Below are 19894 nucleotides of genomic sequence, written 5' to 3' on the forward strand. Positions count from 1 at the left end.
TCTAACTGGTGTAAGGTGGTATCTTAGTGTGGTTTTAATTTGAATCTCCCTGATGCCTAATGATATTGAACATTTTTTCATGTGTCTGTTAGTCATTTCTATGTCTTCTTTGGAGAAGTGTCTGTTCATGTCTTCTGCCCGTTTTTTCACTTGATGATTTCGTTTTTGGGTGTTGAGTTTGAGAATTTCTTTACAGATTTTGGATATCATCAGCCCTTTATCTGTAGTGTCATTTACATTTTTCTTTTTGTTTTTTTAAGTTTTTTTATTTATTTATATGACAGACACAGATCACAAGAGTAGGCAGAGAGGCAGGCAGAGAGAGAGGAGGCTCCCTGCGGAGCAGAGAGCCCGATGCAGGGCTCAATCCCAGGACTCTGGGATCATGACCTGAGCCAAAGGTAGAGGCTTTAACCCACTGAGCCACCCAGGCGCCCCTATAATGTCAATTACAAATATCCTGTCCCATTCCCTGGGTTGCCTCTTTGTCTTGTTGACTGTTTCCTTTGCTGAGCAGAAGCTTTTGATCTTGATGAACTCCCAAAAGTTCATTTTTGCTTTTGTTTCTCTTGCCTTTGGAGATGGATCTTGAAAGAAGTTGCTGTGGCCGATGTCAAAGAGGTCACTGCCTATGTTCTCCTCTAGGATGCTAATCTTTTAAATTCAACAGAAAGCAGTTCTTAAACATCTGAGCTAATTTAATGTTTATATGATCATATGTGGGACTTTCCCGTTCAGATCTGTATTCAACTATTCTGAGAAAACTAACCAAAACACACCTACTCTCCCCATTTCAAGTCCCCATACACTAATGATACCAAATTCACAGTTATTTCTCAGATGAGTTTCAAAGTCTCTGCATCCTTTAAATGACAAAAAACACTCACAAGTAGCACTGATATTCATGTTACATTCAAAATACCAATGAATTCAAAGGCAAGAATCTTCATTTCTGACAAAAGACTCACTGAGATAGTAATGAGGACATTACTATAAATAAATAAATATAAATAAATATAAATAAATATAAATAAAAGACATTCTGAAAGTAAGTCGGACGAGTTCTATATGTGATTTCAGACAAAACGGGCATGATCTTTCTAGCTATAAGGCATTCTGATTTATACATAATAATAAAATAATATAAACTATCTGAAGTTGCTTCTGAAGCCCAAGCAGTGAGGAGAGAAGGCATGGGAAAAAAGAGGAAACAACTTGGCTAAAATGATAAGTAAAAGACAAACCCTGATAGGAAATGAGTTTAGATTTTATCCAGGAGACAAACAGAACCTTTCCTTCCCTCCTCCCTGCTAGTCAGCACATGCGTGTGCACATGTACACGCCCCCCCCCCACATACCCCACTCTGTGACCCTAACCTTTTATACTTCAGCAGGATCCTCAGAATTGTTTCTAATACACCAATTCGGGATTAACTGTCCATCCTCTGTGCTTCCCTCTATCACAGAACCTATCACATTGGATGAGAATTTTCTCATTATGTGCTTTATAATCTATCCTATTGCATACTAATTTCTCCTTCTATTACTCTAAGGTCTTTTTTTGTGGGCAGGAATCAATTATTTATATATTCGCAGTAACTATCAAAATGTCTAACCACAGAAGCTATTCAATAAGCTTTTGAATGAATAAAAATGAATGAATGATAAGTTAAATGCCACATTCTTATTACTGTCACTGGATTATTCTTGGGAAATACTGTCTCATTCCAAGGCTCTTTTCATTTTTTGATCAGTTTATCTCAACTTTCTAATAGAGTAAGGTTTACAAATGTCTACGTTATCTTTAAAGGTATTTAAAAAAAATGGTATCAACTCTTTTTTCCCATACTGTCATTTTACTTTCATGTGGCATGGATTTTGTAATTCTTGCTGGTTTCTATACATCTCCTATCTCTTCTACTTGATTCCATCACTTCTTCCACCTCCTACCATTTTTAGCATGACCTTATAAGGACCTATAGCAATGTTTCTTAATCCATTCTGCAGGTTCACAGAGCTATCAATTCTATATCCCCAAAAAAAGTCCATTTAGTCAAAATTCAATATATTATGATTCCATTTTCTAAATACCAGAGATAGGCAGAATTAATCTAACATGTATTGGGTCTGATAGCAGTGTGCTATGAGGGGAGATGGTGATGGGAAGGAGCATGAGGAGGGCTTCTGCAATGCTGGTAATATTCTATTTATTGATCTCTATACCATTTACTCATGTGTTCCCCTCTGTGAAAATTCATTGAGCTAGATCATTATAATTTGTGCACTTTTCTACATGTTTGTTTTTAATACTCCCTATGGTGGAAAAGGTTGGTAATTACTGCCATAGCTGACAACTTTTCTACCCCTGGTTAGAAACTAACCAGAGCAGAAACTGTTCTCTTAGAATATCTGTGAAAGATGCAGAAAGAGGAATCGCTAGGTATGACAGGAGGGTGGTCCGGGTGCTTATCTCTCCCATAATCCTTACTGTTGACCTGGTACCCACAAATAATAATCTTTCAATATTCTTTGATGTGGACATTTTACTCTTTGCTGATCTACTAAACTGCCAACAAAATTGTCAGTAGAAAAACAAAAGAGGGGCATCTGGGTGGCCCAGTTCATTAAACATCTGCCTTTGGCTCAGGTCATGATCTCAGGGTCCTGGGATCAAGCCCCACACTGGGGCTCTGGGTTCCCTGCTCAGTAGGGAGTCTCCCTCTCTCTCTGCCCTCCCCCACAACTTGTGCTCTCACTTTCTCTCTCAAATAAAGAAAATCTTTAAAAGAAGAAGAATTAGAAAAACAAAGTTCCTCCAAAGCCTATCGATGATGGGCAAGAAAGAAAATCTGCTCCATAAGTCTCCTAGAAAATCTTACGTGCTTCACTCGTATTTTTTTCTCCCCCTCTGCATCCTGTGATTATTCTGACTACAAGGCTGTGCTTTACCATCCTGGTTCAGACTAATGGTGGATTTTACCTACTTTCAAGAAGGCAGGAAGCAGATATTATGAGGTTACCATAGGAGTTTTTAATCACAGACTAGTACCAAAATATAGATATGCAACTTTGTCAGTATCAGGTTGAAGCCGCAGAATTAGGGGTACTGATACATCTAATACCCCACCACAGTACTCCACATTTCTAAAAAAAAAAAAAAAAAAGGAAAAGGAAAAAAAGACATCTGGGGTTAAGAAAACAGTAAATTAGGTGTATGGCAATAGAGTTGTGGAATCACTATGCTGCACACCTGAAACTAATATTGTGTGTCAACTGTATTCCAGGAATTATATATATATATGTGTGTGTGTGTGTGTGTGTGTGTGTGTGTAGTAATCTACAGGAATTATATATATATATTAGATATATATAATATATATGTAATCTACATATTGGGCTGGAATCAGAAATCAGTGGGGATAGTTCAGATGATTTAAAAATAATGTTGGAGGTTGGAGAAACTGGGTGACCAAACTGATGAAGTTCAGATTTTTTATCTCAACTGAAAAAAAGAAAAGAAGAAGAAAGAAGAAAGAAGAAAAGAAAGAAAGAAAGAAAGAAAGAAAGAAAGAAAGAAAGAAAGAAAGAAAAGAAAAGAAAAGAAAAGAAAAGAAAAGAAAAGAATGAATATGGGAGTAAAAAGTATGGAGTCTTCCTAAAACCTCTTCCTCTTTAATCTCAAATTTCTAACCAAAGTGGAGACCCAACTGTCATTGGCGGTGCCCATCCTACATTTCCCCAACTGGGTATTCAACCTGCCTCAGACTGCCTTCAGACTGCGCATGCCCCCAAATCAGAACCTGCCAATCCTCAGAGCAAAGGTCATCTGTTTATCCAAAGTGTGAGGATCAATCAAAGTCACTCAAAACCTTACAGGAAGAGAGAACAGAGTAACTGTAATAAAATACTCATTTATTAACGAGTATTTGTTGAGTATTTAATATTCCCACACAATTTTGTAGGCATCAGGGAACTTATACTGACCTGAACAAGAAAAATTAGTCACATTTTCTGTTGTTCCAAAGGGCAGAATCAATAAGTAGACTCAATGTAACTCTTTGCTACTTTGCTACTTTGTTTCTTTCAACTAACATATGTTCAAATCAACATGTATCATTTTGACAGCATTAAAAAACACTTAGGACTTCTTTATTTTAAAAAACAAAATAAAACAAGAAACAGTGGCCTGATAAATAGAGGACACTTCCAGAGTAGATGTTTATGAAGATGGTATAGAGTACATGGTACAGGGTCAGATGTAAAGTCACTGCTGGTGTCTGCCTCAGCTCTATCCCTCCATAAAGCCCTCTTCCTCCTCTTGCTCCTCTCTTCCTGTCTACATCAGTCTTCCTTCCTTCCATTCCAAATATCTTCAGTGGGAGACGATTCTCTACACATTCATCTTTTATTACAAAATTATAAGGTATTACATTATAGATACGGAAATTAAATAAAAAGGCAAACATGAACAAGCCAAACAATGGTCCACAAATCATACATGGCTTTTTTTTTTTTTTTAAGATTTTATTTATTTATTTGACAGAGAGGCAGACAGAGAGAGGGGGAAGCAGGCTCCCCGCCGAGCAGAGAGCCCGATGCGGGGCTCTATCCCAGGACCCTGGGATCATGACCTGAGCTGAAAGCAGAGGCTTTAACCCACTGAGCCACCCAGGCGCCCCCATACATGGCTTTTTAAAACTTGTATTTTTTTTTTCCTTTTTCATTGTGTGGCTTCTCTGTTAAAAACAGTACTAATAAGGGGCACACCTGGGTGGCTGAGTTGTTAAGCATTTGCCTCCGGTCAGGTCATGATCTCAGCACCCTGATATAGAGCCTGACGTCGGGCTCCCTGCTCTGCAGGATGCCTGCTTCTCCCTCTCCCGCTCCCCCTGCTGTGTTCCTTCTCCCGCTTTGCCTCTGTCAAATAAATAAATACAATCTTTTTTTAAAAATGCCCACATTGGGCTCCTTGCTTAGCAGGGAGCCTGCTTCCCTTCCTCTCTCTCTCTCTGCCTGCCTCTCTGCCTACTTGTGATCTCTGTTAAATAATAAATAAATAATCTTTTTTTAAAAAATGCAACTAATAGGAATCATGTTTAGTCACCTATATCCAATTAGTGAAACTGGTTAGGGTTTGTATTTAATGAGATTTACTCCAAGGATTTAATTCCCATGTGAGGCAGTTAGTTTACTCATATACCTATTAGACAATCTACCAGGACACCATGTTCCTAAGTATCAGAGTATGAATGACTGCAAACATATTAGAATGAGAAAAGCAATGGAAAGTACATTTTCTTATTGAACATCTTCATCTACAGTCAAATGATTCTTCAATAAATCATGTAAATCTTTTGGAAGACTTCCATAAGATTACATGTAAATGTGTTAAAAATATTAGAAATGTTATTTTGAAATCTGGACAAAAATAGGGCCACCTGGGTGGCTCAGTGGGTTAAGGCCTCTGCCTTTGGCTCAGGTCGTGATCCCGGGATCCTGGGATTGAGCCCCGCATAGGGCTCTTTGCTCGGTGGGGAGCCTGCTTCCTCCTCTCTCTCTGCCTCTCTGCCTGCTTGTGATCTCTCACTGTCAAATAAATAATAAATTAAAAATCTTTGGGGTGCCTGGGTGGCTCAGTGGGTTAAGCTGCTGCCTTCGGCTCAGGTCATGATCCCAGGTCCTGGGTTCGAGCCCCACATCGGGCTTTCTGCTCAGCAGGGAGCCTGCTTCCTCCTCTCTCTCTGCCTGCCTCTCTGCTTACTTGTGATTTCTCTCTGTCAAATAAATAAATAAAATCTTTAAAAAAAAAATCTTAAAAAAAAAAAGGTACTCCACAAACCTTGTAATCTGTTTTGCTTTCTACTGTGAATAAAAATGTTGTGTGTTCTCTTTCTCATTAGTGTCTGCCCAATCCAATAAGAACAATCAGTATATAAATCTGAATTTTTTTCACAAGCATTTTGGATGGTTCTTATGGTCACAGCAGAGTTGGAAGCACTGTGTTAATATCTTTTCACAGCTCTGGTTCATGTAATTATGTTCACAAGCTGCACCTACCGTTAAAGAAATAGCACTGAATACTAGATTCCTTGCCAGCAAGCCAGCTACAGGCACGAAACGCGATACCCAATTCATAATCTTGGCCTCATGGGCATCATGCTCTTCCCTGAACTACCCGCCCCAGGCACTGTTCAGAGTATTTTTCACACGCTGTCCATGTCAGGTCTTGAAGAATACGGTCAGAGGAATCCATAAAGTTAAAAAATGAAGAATTATAAAATGTTAAGAATTTAAATTGTTTCCTAGGCTGTCACTATTGCCATATTCTTTGATAATTCATCCAGTCTCTAGACATTAGGATGCCCAATCTTAAAGGAAACATGTTCTCCTCCTATAAGCAACTGGCTGCTTTCAAACAGCAGCTCCAGTATTAGAAGCCGAAGTTAAAAATTCTGATGCCATAAAGATGTATTTTACATCATTTCAAACTACATATATTTAATTCACACCTGCGGTATGTTGAATCATAATATTTTTATTTTATTTTTTTGCAGCAAGGAGGTGATTTCTCAAACTATAAACATTTCAGTACATTTAATAACACATATGATAGAAGTGGAACTAAATTTCACAGCCAGTCTACTTATATCTAGACTCTAAATTCTTATGTTTGCCAAGAGGTTGAACTATAAACATGTTGGCAATGAGCTGGATTTAAATTTGCTTTCATCAAATGTATTCTCTCATCTAAAAATAGCTCACCATGCAAAGGTCAGGAAAGCCAGACAGACAGATACCAAATCATTAAGATTAAGGTATTTATCTCCTAAAATATATGTATGTGCATAACTCAGAAGTAACTAAGTTAAATTATACTTAGCTTTATTCAACACTACTACAAAAATCTCACTTCTGCCACAGCATGTATCATTTGTTTATGAGGTCAGTTTTTCATTTAAACGGAGTTTTATTTTAATGTTCAAAGTCCTCACAGATATCGATATTTGATAAAGCTACTTAATGAGACTTTTGAAGTAGTAGAGTGAGGGTTTTTTTTGTTTTTTCTTTACCATAGTTTTTTTATTCAAATTCAATTAGCCAACATACAGTACATCATTAGTTTCAGATGTACAGTTCAGTAATTCATCAGTTGTGTATAACACCCAGTGCTCATCACATCACATGCCCTCTTTAATGCCCATCACCCAGTTACCCCATCCCCCCACCGCCTCCCTCCATCAACCCACAGTTTGTTTCTTAGAGTCAAAAGTCGCTCATGGTTTGTCTCCCTCTCTGATTTCTTCCCATTCAGTTTTCCCTCCCTTCCCCTATGATCCTCTGCACTATTTTTTATGTTCTATATATGAGTGAAACTATATGATAATTGTCTTTCTCTGATTGACTAGAATGAGAAGCTTTTTTTTTTTTTTTTTTTAAAGATTATTTGTTTATTTATTTGACAGAGAGAGATCACAAGCAGGCAGAGAGGGAGGAGGAAGCAGGCTCTCCGCCGAGCAGAGAGCCCGATGCGGGGCTCGATCCCAGGACCCTGAGATCATGACCTGAGCCGAAGGCAGCGGCTTAACCCGCTGAGCCACCCAGGCGCCCCGAATGAGAAGCTTTTAAGTAAGAGTATGACTGGCCTAGTTCTTCTAAGAGATCCGCTCAAAACTAAGAAATAATACAACATGGTTGAGCACTACTCTCACTTGGTGTGGTTTTCTGTTAATTTCAAAGAACATTAATACTGATCATTCATCAAGTAGAGAATAAAACAACCTGAAGATCAGGTTAGTGGTATTTTGGACACAGGCTGAAAGAAAGCATACCTTTCCCTCTCTCCTTCCATGGTATCATATAAACGGTTGGCACCTCCATCAGCACAGGCTCTCAAAAGGGCTTTAAATAGAAAAAAAAAAAAACAAACCCAAAGAACATTTCAATATAAGCAGCTTAGAGCAGTACTTCGTAAATAATAAACAGATGATTAAAAAATGATCAGACACACACACACACACTCACACTTTCCCCTTTATATCTTTTCACATTTAGCCAATGATAGCTGCACTGCAAGTGATCCTACACAGCAATCAAGACAGACAGAATCACCTAAGACAAGAGTGTTTTTCCTTTTCGTAGCCTTTTCAATTCCTCTTATTAAATAAAAGGGGAAGAGAATACAGGGTGTCTTCAATCTCTCTTGAAGCTTGTTTTTCCTTCTTTACAAGAGAAGACAAGTCTCATGCTCAGTAAGAGAAAACAGGACATAGATATCCCTTTATGGCCTTACTTTATTAATTTGTACAGATGTTTTCTATTTATGGCAGGTAGAGGTTTCCATATTTTGTTTTGATATAAAAAGTTTCTTTTAAAAATAAAATCTTAGGGGCGCCTGGGTGGCTCAGTGGGTTAAGCCCCTGCCTTTAGCTCAGGTCATGATCTCAGGGTCCTGGGATGGAGCCCCACATCGGGCTCTCTGCTCAGCAGGGAGCCTGCTTCCTCCCCTCTGTCTCTGTCTGCCTCTCTGCATACTTGTGATCTGTGTCAAATAAGTAAATAAAATCTTTAAAAAAATAAAATCAAATCAAATCATAAACATAACATTGTAAGTTTATTTTAAAATATTAAGTGAAAATTTAGAAAATGTGTGAAATACTGTAAAAAATTTTGGGAGGTGGCACAAAATTAAAATTTGGTAAATAATAAAATATTTGAGTAAGACTGACTGTCTCTCCAACTGGGGCTTTTAGGTTCTGCCTTCACTGTAAGATATGATGTTGCTGATGAAGTATTCCTTGAAATTCTCTTACTCCATGGGCTACTATTTTGTTGTTGCTGTTACTTCTCTAATTTCCAATTTTCCTAGAAATGTTCAGTATCTTAGCATCAGTTCCCCCTTTTCTTCACTTTTTAAAATATCCTTTACCTAAAGGTTTCAGATCAAACTTTATTTTTTACCCTGGGTAAGGACAGTGAATGCGGTTACGTTTGAGATTCTGATTCTTCACCCCAAACAACGGAAGCCTGTCTCTGGTCCCCACACAACTGTTAAAACCGAAGTCACTAGAGCCACAAAGATCAGTAAAGGCCTTGGCACCAGCAGCTTTGAAAAAAACACACTACTCTTTTGAGATATTTCTTTGATTCATGGCACTTATGAAATCCCTTTCCCCTTTCTGCAAACTTATACATTTAAAAGTGTTTATACTATTTACCTCCAAATACCTAAGTGTTTAAAAGCAGTTAGAATATAGTCAAAGATATCTAATTAGCCCTTTGGCAGAAATAAAAGCCCTAACGTGTTTTCTACTAATCCATAATATGCGAGACTATTTTCTATGTTCCATGTTTTATCAGAAATAAAACAGGGCGCCTGGGTGGCTCAGTTGGTTAAGCAACTGCCTTTGGCTCAGGTCATGATCCCAGAGACCCGGGATGGAGTCTCACATCCTGCTCCCAGCCCAGCGGGGAGCCTGCTTCCCCCTCTGACCTTCTCCCCTCTCATGCTCTCTCTCACTTTCCCTCTCTCTCTCCCTCAAATAAATAAATCTTTAAAAGAGAAAAGAAAAGAAAAGAAATGCAACAGCCAAGTGGCAAAAATATACTCCTTTTTTGCTTCAGCTTCCTCATCTGGAGGTGGGGATAATATGGCTTAGCATTACTAAGCAATTAATGATTTAATAATTGTATATATTATTTATCAGAACACCAGAATACAGTAAGCATTCAATCAACATTGGTCCTCTTCCTCCATTTTTGTTAGAGTCATTATGAAGTGATTAAAAAGCTTGTGTTGGGCACCTGGGTGGCTCAGTTGGTTAAGTGACTGTCTTTGGCTCAGGTCATGATCCTTGAGTCCCAGGATTGAGTCCCCCATTGGGCTCTCTGATCACCATGGAATATGCTTCTCCTGCTGACCTTTCTCCTCTCATGCTCTCTCTCTCTCTCATTCTCTCTCTATCAAATAAATAAATAAAATCTTTAAGAAGTGCCTGGGTGGCTCAGTGGGTTAAGCCGCTGCCTTCAGCTCAGGTCATGATCTCAGGGTCCTGGGATCAAGCCCCTCATCGGGCTCTCTGCTCAGCAGGGAGTCTGCTTCCCGTTCTCTCTCTGCCTGCTTCTCTGCCTACTTGTGATCTCTCTCTGTCTGTGTCAAATAAATAAAACCTCGAAGGAAAAAAAAAAAAAGCTTGTGTTCCTGGACAAGGAAAGCCTAAGCTACTAAAACAGTACATAAAAAAAATAAGAGTTTTTACAAGGATATTTAAGAGGGTCGGCTCATTTTACCAATTACCTACAATATACATTTCCTTAGGAGGAATGGCAGCCAAATTCAAATTAAGCCACAAGCATAACATGCAGAAGGTCACAGAATATTCTGCACATTTCCTAAATATCAAAACCTAAAGTTCAAAAGCATCAAAATCTAAAATAGGTCTAACATATAAAATATGGCATAGAACAAGTGAACAGAAAGAGTGAAAAGACTGATAAGTAGAAGCATATGGGGAACTACCAGTAATCACCCTCCGAGTATATAAAACAGTTATCTGTAAGCAAAATTAACAAGTGTATTAAATCTTTTTATATAAAAATTGGTTCACCCAAGTAATATGAAACGCTAAGAAATAGGTTTTAGTGGCTAAGGACTATCAAATAGAATGAGCTGTCAACTTCACAGTGTGATCTTATTCTACAAAGATCAGTTGAATTCAACATTTACACCTGTTATGTTCCAGGCCCTAAACGCAACAGCAAAATGAGTAACAGACAGATCTAGGACGCCAGGGTGACAAGTGAGCAGAAGAAAGACCAACGCAAGTACACACACACACACACACACAGACGCGCTGCGGACTCTGACGAGTGCTAATAGTAAGGGCAACAAACTTCGACGGGAAGACAAGGAAGGGAGAGATGAATTTTGAGTAAACATCTGCTTATTGATAAATCCAGCTCCAGTAAGATTACTGTTACTTTCACAATACCAAAACTTTGTCTGATGTCTGTTACTTCCTATGCCTAAATTTAAATTGATACTTTTAGAGCAGTTTATGGAAAGAGAAATATTTAGATCATAGGAAGCAAACTTGTCCCCATCTATTCTTGTTTCAAATGGCAAAGGGAGCAAAAATAGCCATGAGTAAATCTATAGACTTTTTTCTTGCTACCTTTCGATTAAGAGTAGAGGTACAATCCCAATGAAAGGAAAACAAGTTCCCAAATGTCCCTGAAAGTATTTTGTTTTCAATAAAGTTTGACTTAAAAACAAAAGATGTATTCTACCATTTTTAAATGTTAGTGGTAAAAATGTTTTAGCTAGTTTGAAATACTTTCCACATAATGTAAATAAAATTTGTAATAAATATATATAATTTAAATTATATATATATAATTTAAATTTATATAAATATAAATAAAATATGTAAATAAAAGTTAAAAAATTACATTTGAAAAATAAAGTATTTCAAGCATAAATAATGCTGGCATGAATTCACTGACAGCACTTGGGAAAACGAGTTGCAAGCATGACTATTAATGAAAGTAACAAACTTAAAGAACCAGAAGTAGAAGGTACTCTAAAATAAAATATTTTTTATAAGTCAGAATGAATCAGCCTCAAAAATCTGTTCACTCCATCATTTAAATTGTTCCAAACTTTAATATAGGTTAATTCATGAGTTATCTGGTAATGTAAAATTTTCATTGGCGTATATACAGCAAAAGTTTCGCATATTGTCAAATATCATAACTTCAAAGGTTGAGCAATTATTTCCTATGGATCAAGCTGATATAAGCTAAAGACTAAAATACATTAAAATCATTAACTTTATATACTGGTACTACCAGTAAGTATATTAAATGCACCTGAAACTAACAGGTCTTTTTTAAACTGGCATAATGTAAGTTAATGTTACTGACAGATAATGAAGGGCTCCATTCAACATCGGAGGTTAACTGGCTAGTTCATTAATTTTTGTTGAATAAAGTTGGACAGAAATAATTTGACTTTCTCAACAGCAGACTATTATATTAGTTCCAAGTATTAAAATGAAGGAAAAGTAAAATTAATCAAAGAAGCATTTTTCAGTTTAACCGCAAGAAAACCAGATATCAAAGATTTCAATTCTAATCTAGACCACTTATTAGTTCTATGACTTTGAGCTAATCCAAAGCCTGCTGATTCTAATGTAAAATAAAAATTATTATATGTATTTTGCCCAAATTCACAGAATTTTTCAGAGACTCGAGGGAGACAACATAGACAAAACTAGAAGGAAGTAGCATAGGGAAACATCCTCTCACATGCTATTGAGGACAATTTTTTTTCAAAGATTTTATTTATTTATTTGACAGAGAGATCACAAGTAGGCAGAGAGGCAGGCAGAGGGGGAGGGGAAAGCAGGCTTTCCACTGAGCAGAGAGCCCAATGCAGGGCTCGATCCCAGGACCCTGAGACCATGACCTGAGCCGAAGCCAGAGGCTTAACCCACTGAGCCATCCAGGCGCCCCTGTTGATGACAACTTTGAGGGATAGGTTGGCAGATTAATAAAAATTTAAATGGGCATCCCTCTGATCCAGAAATTCTATGTAGCCTACATAAACACTTGTCCAAATTCACAAGGGCTTATGTACAAGGATATTCGTTGTGATAATATGTGTAATCATGAAAAACTACTAGAAAACTTAACTGGTCACCAGTTGAATATTGGTAAAATATATCACAACTATAGTAGAGAACCATTTAAAAAAAAAGGGTAATTCTTACCTGTATTTGTTTTTATTTTTATGATTTTATTTATTTATTCATGAGAGACACACAGAGAGAGAGAGGCAGAGGGAGAAGCAGGCTCCCCAATGTGGGACTCAATCCCAGAACCCTGGGATCATGACATGAGTCAAAGGCAGACATTTAACTGACTGAGTCACCCAGGGGCCCACTTACATGTATTTGTATGTTATCTCTTATGAGGTACATTGTTATATGACCCTTAAAATAACTTTTAAATAACCCTTGCTCAAATATTTCTTGCAATAGCACTCATAGAACATACAGGATTATACCAAATCCAAGAAAACTAAGAATCAGACAAAAGTTACTTTATCAAGAATGTGTAGCGAGTAATTAGTAATCAGCATTGATAAGATGCACTTGCGCTGCAGAATGGACACCCCACCCCCAACACATACTCCTGAGGAAATTCATAAAACTAGCATAGGATAAGCCTCAAGAATTGACAGATTCCGTGGCCATTTGAATCCCAAACAGGGAGTGACCGAAAATTTCAAAGTTCCTCCTAGGAACTGATGAGGCCATCACCATTTTTGTATCAAACAAGTTTTATTATCTGTTTTATACCCTTCCTTAAAGCTAAGTAAATTTAGTGCTGAATAAAGCCTATTATGTCTTGTGAGTTTGTTAATCCAAACCCAAGAGCATCTTTGTATTCTACACTCCTAACTCTTTAACAGTGATTATTGTGAGGAATGGGCATGAGGTCATGGAGAAGACATTTTTTTTCCCATTCCTTACATTACATGCTATGCTGTTAAAAATATTTATACAAGGAATTTGAATATTGTAAATTATAATTTTAAAACCAATGGTAATAACTAAAAAGGGGAAATACACATAAAATAATAAGAATAATTCCAGATCTTACCCCATTATTAAAAGGAATCAAATATTTTGTCAGACTTTGCCAGGATTGAATTGAAGATGCCTATTGTTAATGTAAAGGAAAAATAAGATGCAGAATCTTATTTAGAAGAAGTCTTACCTTATCTGTAGACACTAAATAACTCTAATTACCCAACTTCTATTACCAACACAGGTCCTTATCCCTAGTACCCCAAAGTTTCAATTAGTCTTTGTGTACCCAAAATCAATCTAATCTGTCAATTACTGGTTTGAGTCAGGATTCTTTCCCTGCCAGACAAAGAAGACCACAGAATCCCCAATTTCTATCCTTAAGGCCCCTCTGGCATCTATATGAGGTAGCGCAGTCATGGGGGGGAAAAGGTAGTTCCTTCTGGGTAAGACTCAGAAACAGTTCACTAACATATACACATTAATAAGGAAAGGATTCCTTATTTCCTAATAAGGAAATTACTGATAAGCATATGAGTCCACACACAACTACACAGATGCCAGTAGAAAGTTAACTATCAGGCATCACAGAGAATGGTGGTATTTTTATTATGGTAAGAGCAGTTAACATGACATCTACCCTCTTAAAAGCTTAACAATGCAGTAATGTTAACTACAGGTGCAATGTTTTATAAGAGATCTCTAGAACTGAGTATCAACTCCTCATTTGCTCCTTCCCTTAGCTCATGGCAACCACCATTCTATTCTCTGCTTTCAGGTTTGACTGTTGTATCTACCCTCATACAAGGAGTTCCACGCAATATTTTTCCTTCTGTGTCTGGATTCTTTCACTTAGCTTAATGTCCTCCAAGTTAATCCATGTTTTCACATCTTGCAAGATTTTCTTCTTTTTAATTTTTTTATTTGGGGGTGGGGGACCCCCTTTCACCCATTTTCCCATCCCACTTCTGCTCCCTCCAGCAACCACCAATTTGTTCTCTGTATATATAAGGTCCTGTTGTAATTTTTTGGTACTAGATATATGGCTCAGAAATATTTTCTCCCATTCTGTAGGTTGCATTTTCACTCTGTTGCACAAAAGCTTGGTGGTTTGACATAATCCCGATGATCTAATTTAGCTTTTGTTGCCTGTGCTTTTAGGGTCATATCCATGAAATCAATGCCAAAACCAATGTCATGAAGTTTTTCCCCTATGTTTTCTTCTGAAAGTTTTATAGTTTTGGACTTTACTTTTAAATCTTCAATCCATTTTGCATCGAAGATAAGTATTTTTAACCAATTTTCATCATTAGAGACAATACTTAGCAGTAATTCACACTTCATACTTAAATCAGACAAGCTCTAAATCAATGAATTCTTCCAGAAATATATTTTGCTTAAAAACGTTTAATTTACCAACAGTTATTCTCTGCCTGTGTTAAAAACTCAACCATATAATGAAGCCCAATAAGAAACAGATGTTATTTAAGAATTCATGAAAGGCTTTCCTTAATGAATTATTATCTTTAAGCACATCTGGGTGTCCACTTCGGTTTTTTTTAAACACTTCATAAAAAACCAGAATGTCGGGACGCCTGGGTGGCTCAGTGGGTTAAGCCTCTACCTTTGGCTCAGGTCATGATCCCAGGGTCCTGGGATCGAGCCCTGCAATGGGCTCTCTGCTCAGTGAGGAGCCTGCTTCCTCCTCTCTCTCTCTCTCTGCCTGCCTCTCTGCCTACCTGTGATCTCTGTTTGTCAAATAAATAAAATCTTTAAAAAAAAAAAACAAAAAACAGAATGTCTGTTTAGGATATTTCTGCTATTTAAAAGAGAAGTTAAGGGGCGCCTGGGTGGCTCAGTGGGTTAAAGCCTCTGCCTTCGGCTCAGGTCATGATCCCAGGGTCCTGGGATCAAGCCCTGCGTCAGGCTCTCTGCTCCGCAGGGAGCCTGCTTCCTCCCCTCTCTCTCTCTGCCTGCCTCTCTGCCTACTTGTGATCTCTCTCTCTCTGTCAAATAAATAAAATCTTAAAAAAATAAAATAAATAAATAAATAAAAGAGAAGTTAAAGGATCTTCCTTGGAGATATTCCATAAGTGGGAATGTTAAACATATTGACTAGTGATGAAAGAAAAAAAAAACACATATAAATACAATTATCTATATATAAAATAATAAAGGTATTGATTTTTATATTTATATAATTATAACCGTAAGATATTGCTACAGTGGTTCTTTTGCAAAAGAGGACAGGGTTGGAGAAAATTTATTTTTGCACTCTCAGCCATAAGTGACATTAAATCTACACCCAAATCCAGATTTGGCATATGGCCCAATCTATGCCATTACAATCTCCTGCTATCTGGTCAAAAATAATGACACCACAAGAGACTTTCCACGATCCCCTTTCTACTGTCCTGCAACCAGAGAGACTCAGACCTGAAACTGAGAAGCTTGGGTCTATGGTCTATATCAACACAGAAAATTAAGTCAATACAGTAAAGGTAAAGCAAGCAGGGCATGGGCACTGTTTGGGGCCCACAACAGTAGCAAGGGCTAGGCATTAGCCTTTACAATTATATAAGCTATAAATTCCCATTTGGGGCTCAGACCAATTGGGATTGGGTTTTCTATCATTTGAAACAGGAAGAGCCCTAACATACAAACGTTAATTTTTACTTCAAAGACACTGAATCTTCCATCACTTGGCAGAACACTACCTTACGATGTCCCGAATCTATGACAGACCAAGTCCTTAAGAGGAGCTGCATATTTCTGTAGATAGTATCTACTAATAATAGACCATCACCAGCAAAGCTTGGATTATGGTCCAAATTGGTTAGTTTGTGGGCATGGTTAACCATGAACATGGTTAACAGAGATGGATAAACATGCTTTTCCTATCAAGACATTATTTCATGCGGAAACACTTTCATTCAGAGGAGTTCATGAATTTATACTGAGAGAAATAGTAACAATTTACTTTGCTCATAGGAGTATGGAAATGTGTAATTATATGCTGTTTAGATAACCCAGATTTAGATGAAAGGTTTTTGTACAATTATTAAAAGGCTCACATTATTTGCAATACCCTGAAAAGAATAAATGGCATACTCTTTAAATTTTAGTTAAGTCAGTAGCACAGAATTTTCCTTATTTCAAATAAAAAGCAAGTGGTATTTATACTGAGCATCTATATGCACAGTGCTGTGCTAGTCTTAATGACTGGTTCATGCCATATAATGAAGATTTTTATTATCTATAGGTAAATGTTGCTGTGTAAATTCTATTATCCTTTCTCTCTTCTGCCTTGTCTCCCCCCGCTCCTAGTTAAGCACCTTGGAGATAAAGCATGACATTTAGTTATCCTTGATGCAATTTATAAAGTCTAAAATCAGGTAGCTCTTTAACACTGAGTGATACCAAATACCTCATGACTAAAAAGTCTTAAAACAGCCAAACGTCAACTGTCTGTTTATCCTAAAGTAGCGCAGTGAACATTTTTTAAAAATACAAGTAAAGCTGGGGCGCCTGGGTGGCTCAGTGGGTTAAAGCTTCTGCCTTCGGCTCGGGTCATGATCCCAGGGTCCTGGAATCAAGCCCCGCATCGGGCTCTCTGCTCGGCAGGGAGCCTGCTTCCTCCTCTCTCTGCCTGCCTCTCTGCCTACTTGTGATCTCTCTCTGTCAAATAAATAAATAAAATCTAAAAAAAAAAAAAAAGACAAGTAAAGCTCATAATGGGTAAAAACTGCAAATAGCTAAGCAGCACAGAAAAAAACGATCTTATATATGAGAAGCTAGCATATGCATGTTTGTCCATATGTGAGTTGTTAAAAACATGGCTGAGTACATTCTCAAATGCTACATTTTTACTAAAGACCGGCCGTTCTTTAAGGATAAGGTGGCAAATGTGCGTGCTCCATCTACACTTTCTAAGAAACATACAATCAACTCTTGCTGATGTTTATAACAGGGTTATTGGACACTGCTCACATTTTGGGCTTTTGTTGTGAGGGGTCATTCAGTGCACTGCAGAATGTTTGCCAGCACCCTTGGCCTCTACCCACTAATTGCCAGTAGCAGCCCCAAGTTGTGATGACCAAAGTTATCTGCAGACAATGCCAAATATCCCCCAAGGGCAAAATCACTCCCAGTCAAGAGCCAGTGCTCCAATCAGAGGACCACTTACACCTCAGCACCTGCCCATAATCGCACAATATCCAGCTCTAAGGCAGATTGTTAACTGCTCTTCTGTAAACCTCCAAATTAAAAGCAAGACTATCACCTAGAAAACACATTCTACCTAGCTACCAAAGTCAGGTGAATCAGCAAAGCAACTCATGTCCTAACTAAATTGCCTTCATTTCTATTCCAGACACAAATCTACCATCATTAGAGGGTAAGATGTAGACTTTTTGAACCTTCAGTCAGACTTCTCATATAATCTCTACATGACTGGATATCTAGGATACTCTGGATAATCTTCTAGCATGGTCCCACACTCTATTTGTACCTCATATTCATTAGTCCCTGTTACTAAATTATTGCCACCGTTACAAAAGGTGAAGCCAAGTCCTTCTGACTGTCTTTTGGGAACTGCTGGGTAGTTCCCATCAAGTCCCACCTCGGATAAGAACCACCACTGCACAGTTATCACCCTAGGTAGTGAGCATGAAAAGCGATAACTTCTATTAGCTCAATTCACTTCATAATATACAGAGATTGGTAAGGTGGGGATAATAAAGTAAGGAGAGGTGGCAAAACTGTATGAATGAGCAAAATTAGTAAAATCAGAACTACTAGAAGAGTTGAAATTGAAGGAAAAGACAATGATGGGGCCTGATCCACTCAGCAAAAATAAAAACCTTTAAATAAAAATCACTTTGCTGATGCAAATAGGTAATATACTAGAAGGGAGAGAGGTTTGGAACCTATCTGCATCCTTGGCCTATTCCTTTGGTACCATAATTCCTTCCCCTATCCATTTTTCTTGTGAATCTGTGTTAATAGGCCTCAGAACTCATATGTAAGACATAATTCAAATGAGCGATTCATTGTTGCACATATCAAAAGTGAAATGTATCAAAATCAGATGTTTGTTACACAAGAAACTGATAACATTTATCTTATTTTGTAGATAAAGAAAAAAAAAACCTACAGATAATGTCTATACTTTCGCTAGTACCTCTGATATCTTTATAAAATATTTTAACACAATTTATTGAGAGTTTCTAGCAAACAAATCCATTCTCTTAAACTCATCATTAAATCTAAGGGGTAATAATAGGTTAACTTCAGTAATTGGGCCTTACTACAAAAATAATTAGAAACTGAGAAATAATTACATATTATTACTACTGAATAGTGTAAGAATTTCACATTATAATCTTTCAGCTTGACTATGCTTGTTTTCTGAGCACAATTATAACCTAATTCTCCTTCCTGCTTAGGGGATTAAAAAAAAAAGTAGCAGTGGGGGAGCTATTTGAAGGCGATGAGTAGAAAGAAGAATTAGGGATATTCTAGAAGAAGGTAGAAATAGGACGTGTGGGTGGCTCAGTCGGATAAGTGTCAGCCTTCGGCTCAGGTCATGATCCCAGAGTCCTGGAATCAAGCTCCGCACTGGGCTCCCTGCTCAGCAGGACCTTGCTTCTCCCTCTCCCTCTGCCTGCTCTCCCCTCTGCTTGTGCTCTCTCTCTCTCTCTGTCAAATAAATAAATATAACCTTCAAAAAAAAAAAAAAAAAAAGGAAAAAGACGGAAAGAACAGGAATCTGTGCATTCAGGTTAAAAGCAAGAGGTGACTACCTGAAAACTCTTTAGACCCAGAATCACACCCTGTGGGATGAAGTAGAATTCAAGGGTACAGTGTTTCAGGGGGTGGATAAGTGCTTTATTAACTGCCCCACTTCCTAGTTTGTAAGCTACCTCAGAGCGTGGTTAAGAGATACAATTTATCTTCTTTAAAGAATAATTTATCAAGATATGAGAAGGCTTATTTTTAAAGTAATTAAACAAAGGCCAGTTGCTTTGGCCCTTAGTCAGATAAGGGAAAAGGTGTTAAGAGATAAAGCTGAGAGCCAAAGACCACATTAAACTCTATTCTATACCATGACCTGCTTAAGTATAAAGGGAAGTCATTAAGGACTTTCAGTTTGAAACTGTTGTAATCCAACTTACATACTAAAGACAGTTCTACGTGGGGAACAGATTAGATGGAGACAAGAGTGGAAGTCCTGTTAGGAAGAAAGGTGGTGGCTTCTACCAAGAGGGCAGCAGGTAAGGTGGGGAGAAAAAAATGTGCCT

At 37.7% G+C, this 19894-nt stretch overlaps 1 protein-coding gene across 2 annotated transcripts in view; it reads right to left on the reverse strand.

The window, feature by feature from the left end:
- Positions 1 to 19894, reverse strand: part of TPK1 (thiamin pyrophosphokinase 1) — a 346085-nt gene that overhangs the window by 196960 nt on the left and 129231 nt on the right. For both annotated transcript variants that reach the window (XM_047694694.1, XM_047694695.1), the window contains exon 4: positions 7830 to 7899. In XM_047694694.1, coding sequence (XP_047550650.1) covers positions 7830 to 7899 — 70 coding nt within the window. The remainder of the gene's footprint in view (positions 1 to 7829; positions 7900 to 19894) is intronic.

Source organism: Lutra lutra, chromosome 11 (assembly GCF_902655055.1).
Source record: "Lutra lutra chromosome 11, mLutLut1.2, whole genome shotgun sequence".
Classification (NCBI taxonomy): domain Eukaryota; kingdom Metazoa; phylum Chordata; class Mammalia; order Carnivora; family Mustelidae; genus Lutra; species Lutra lutra.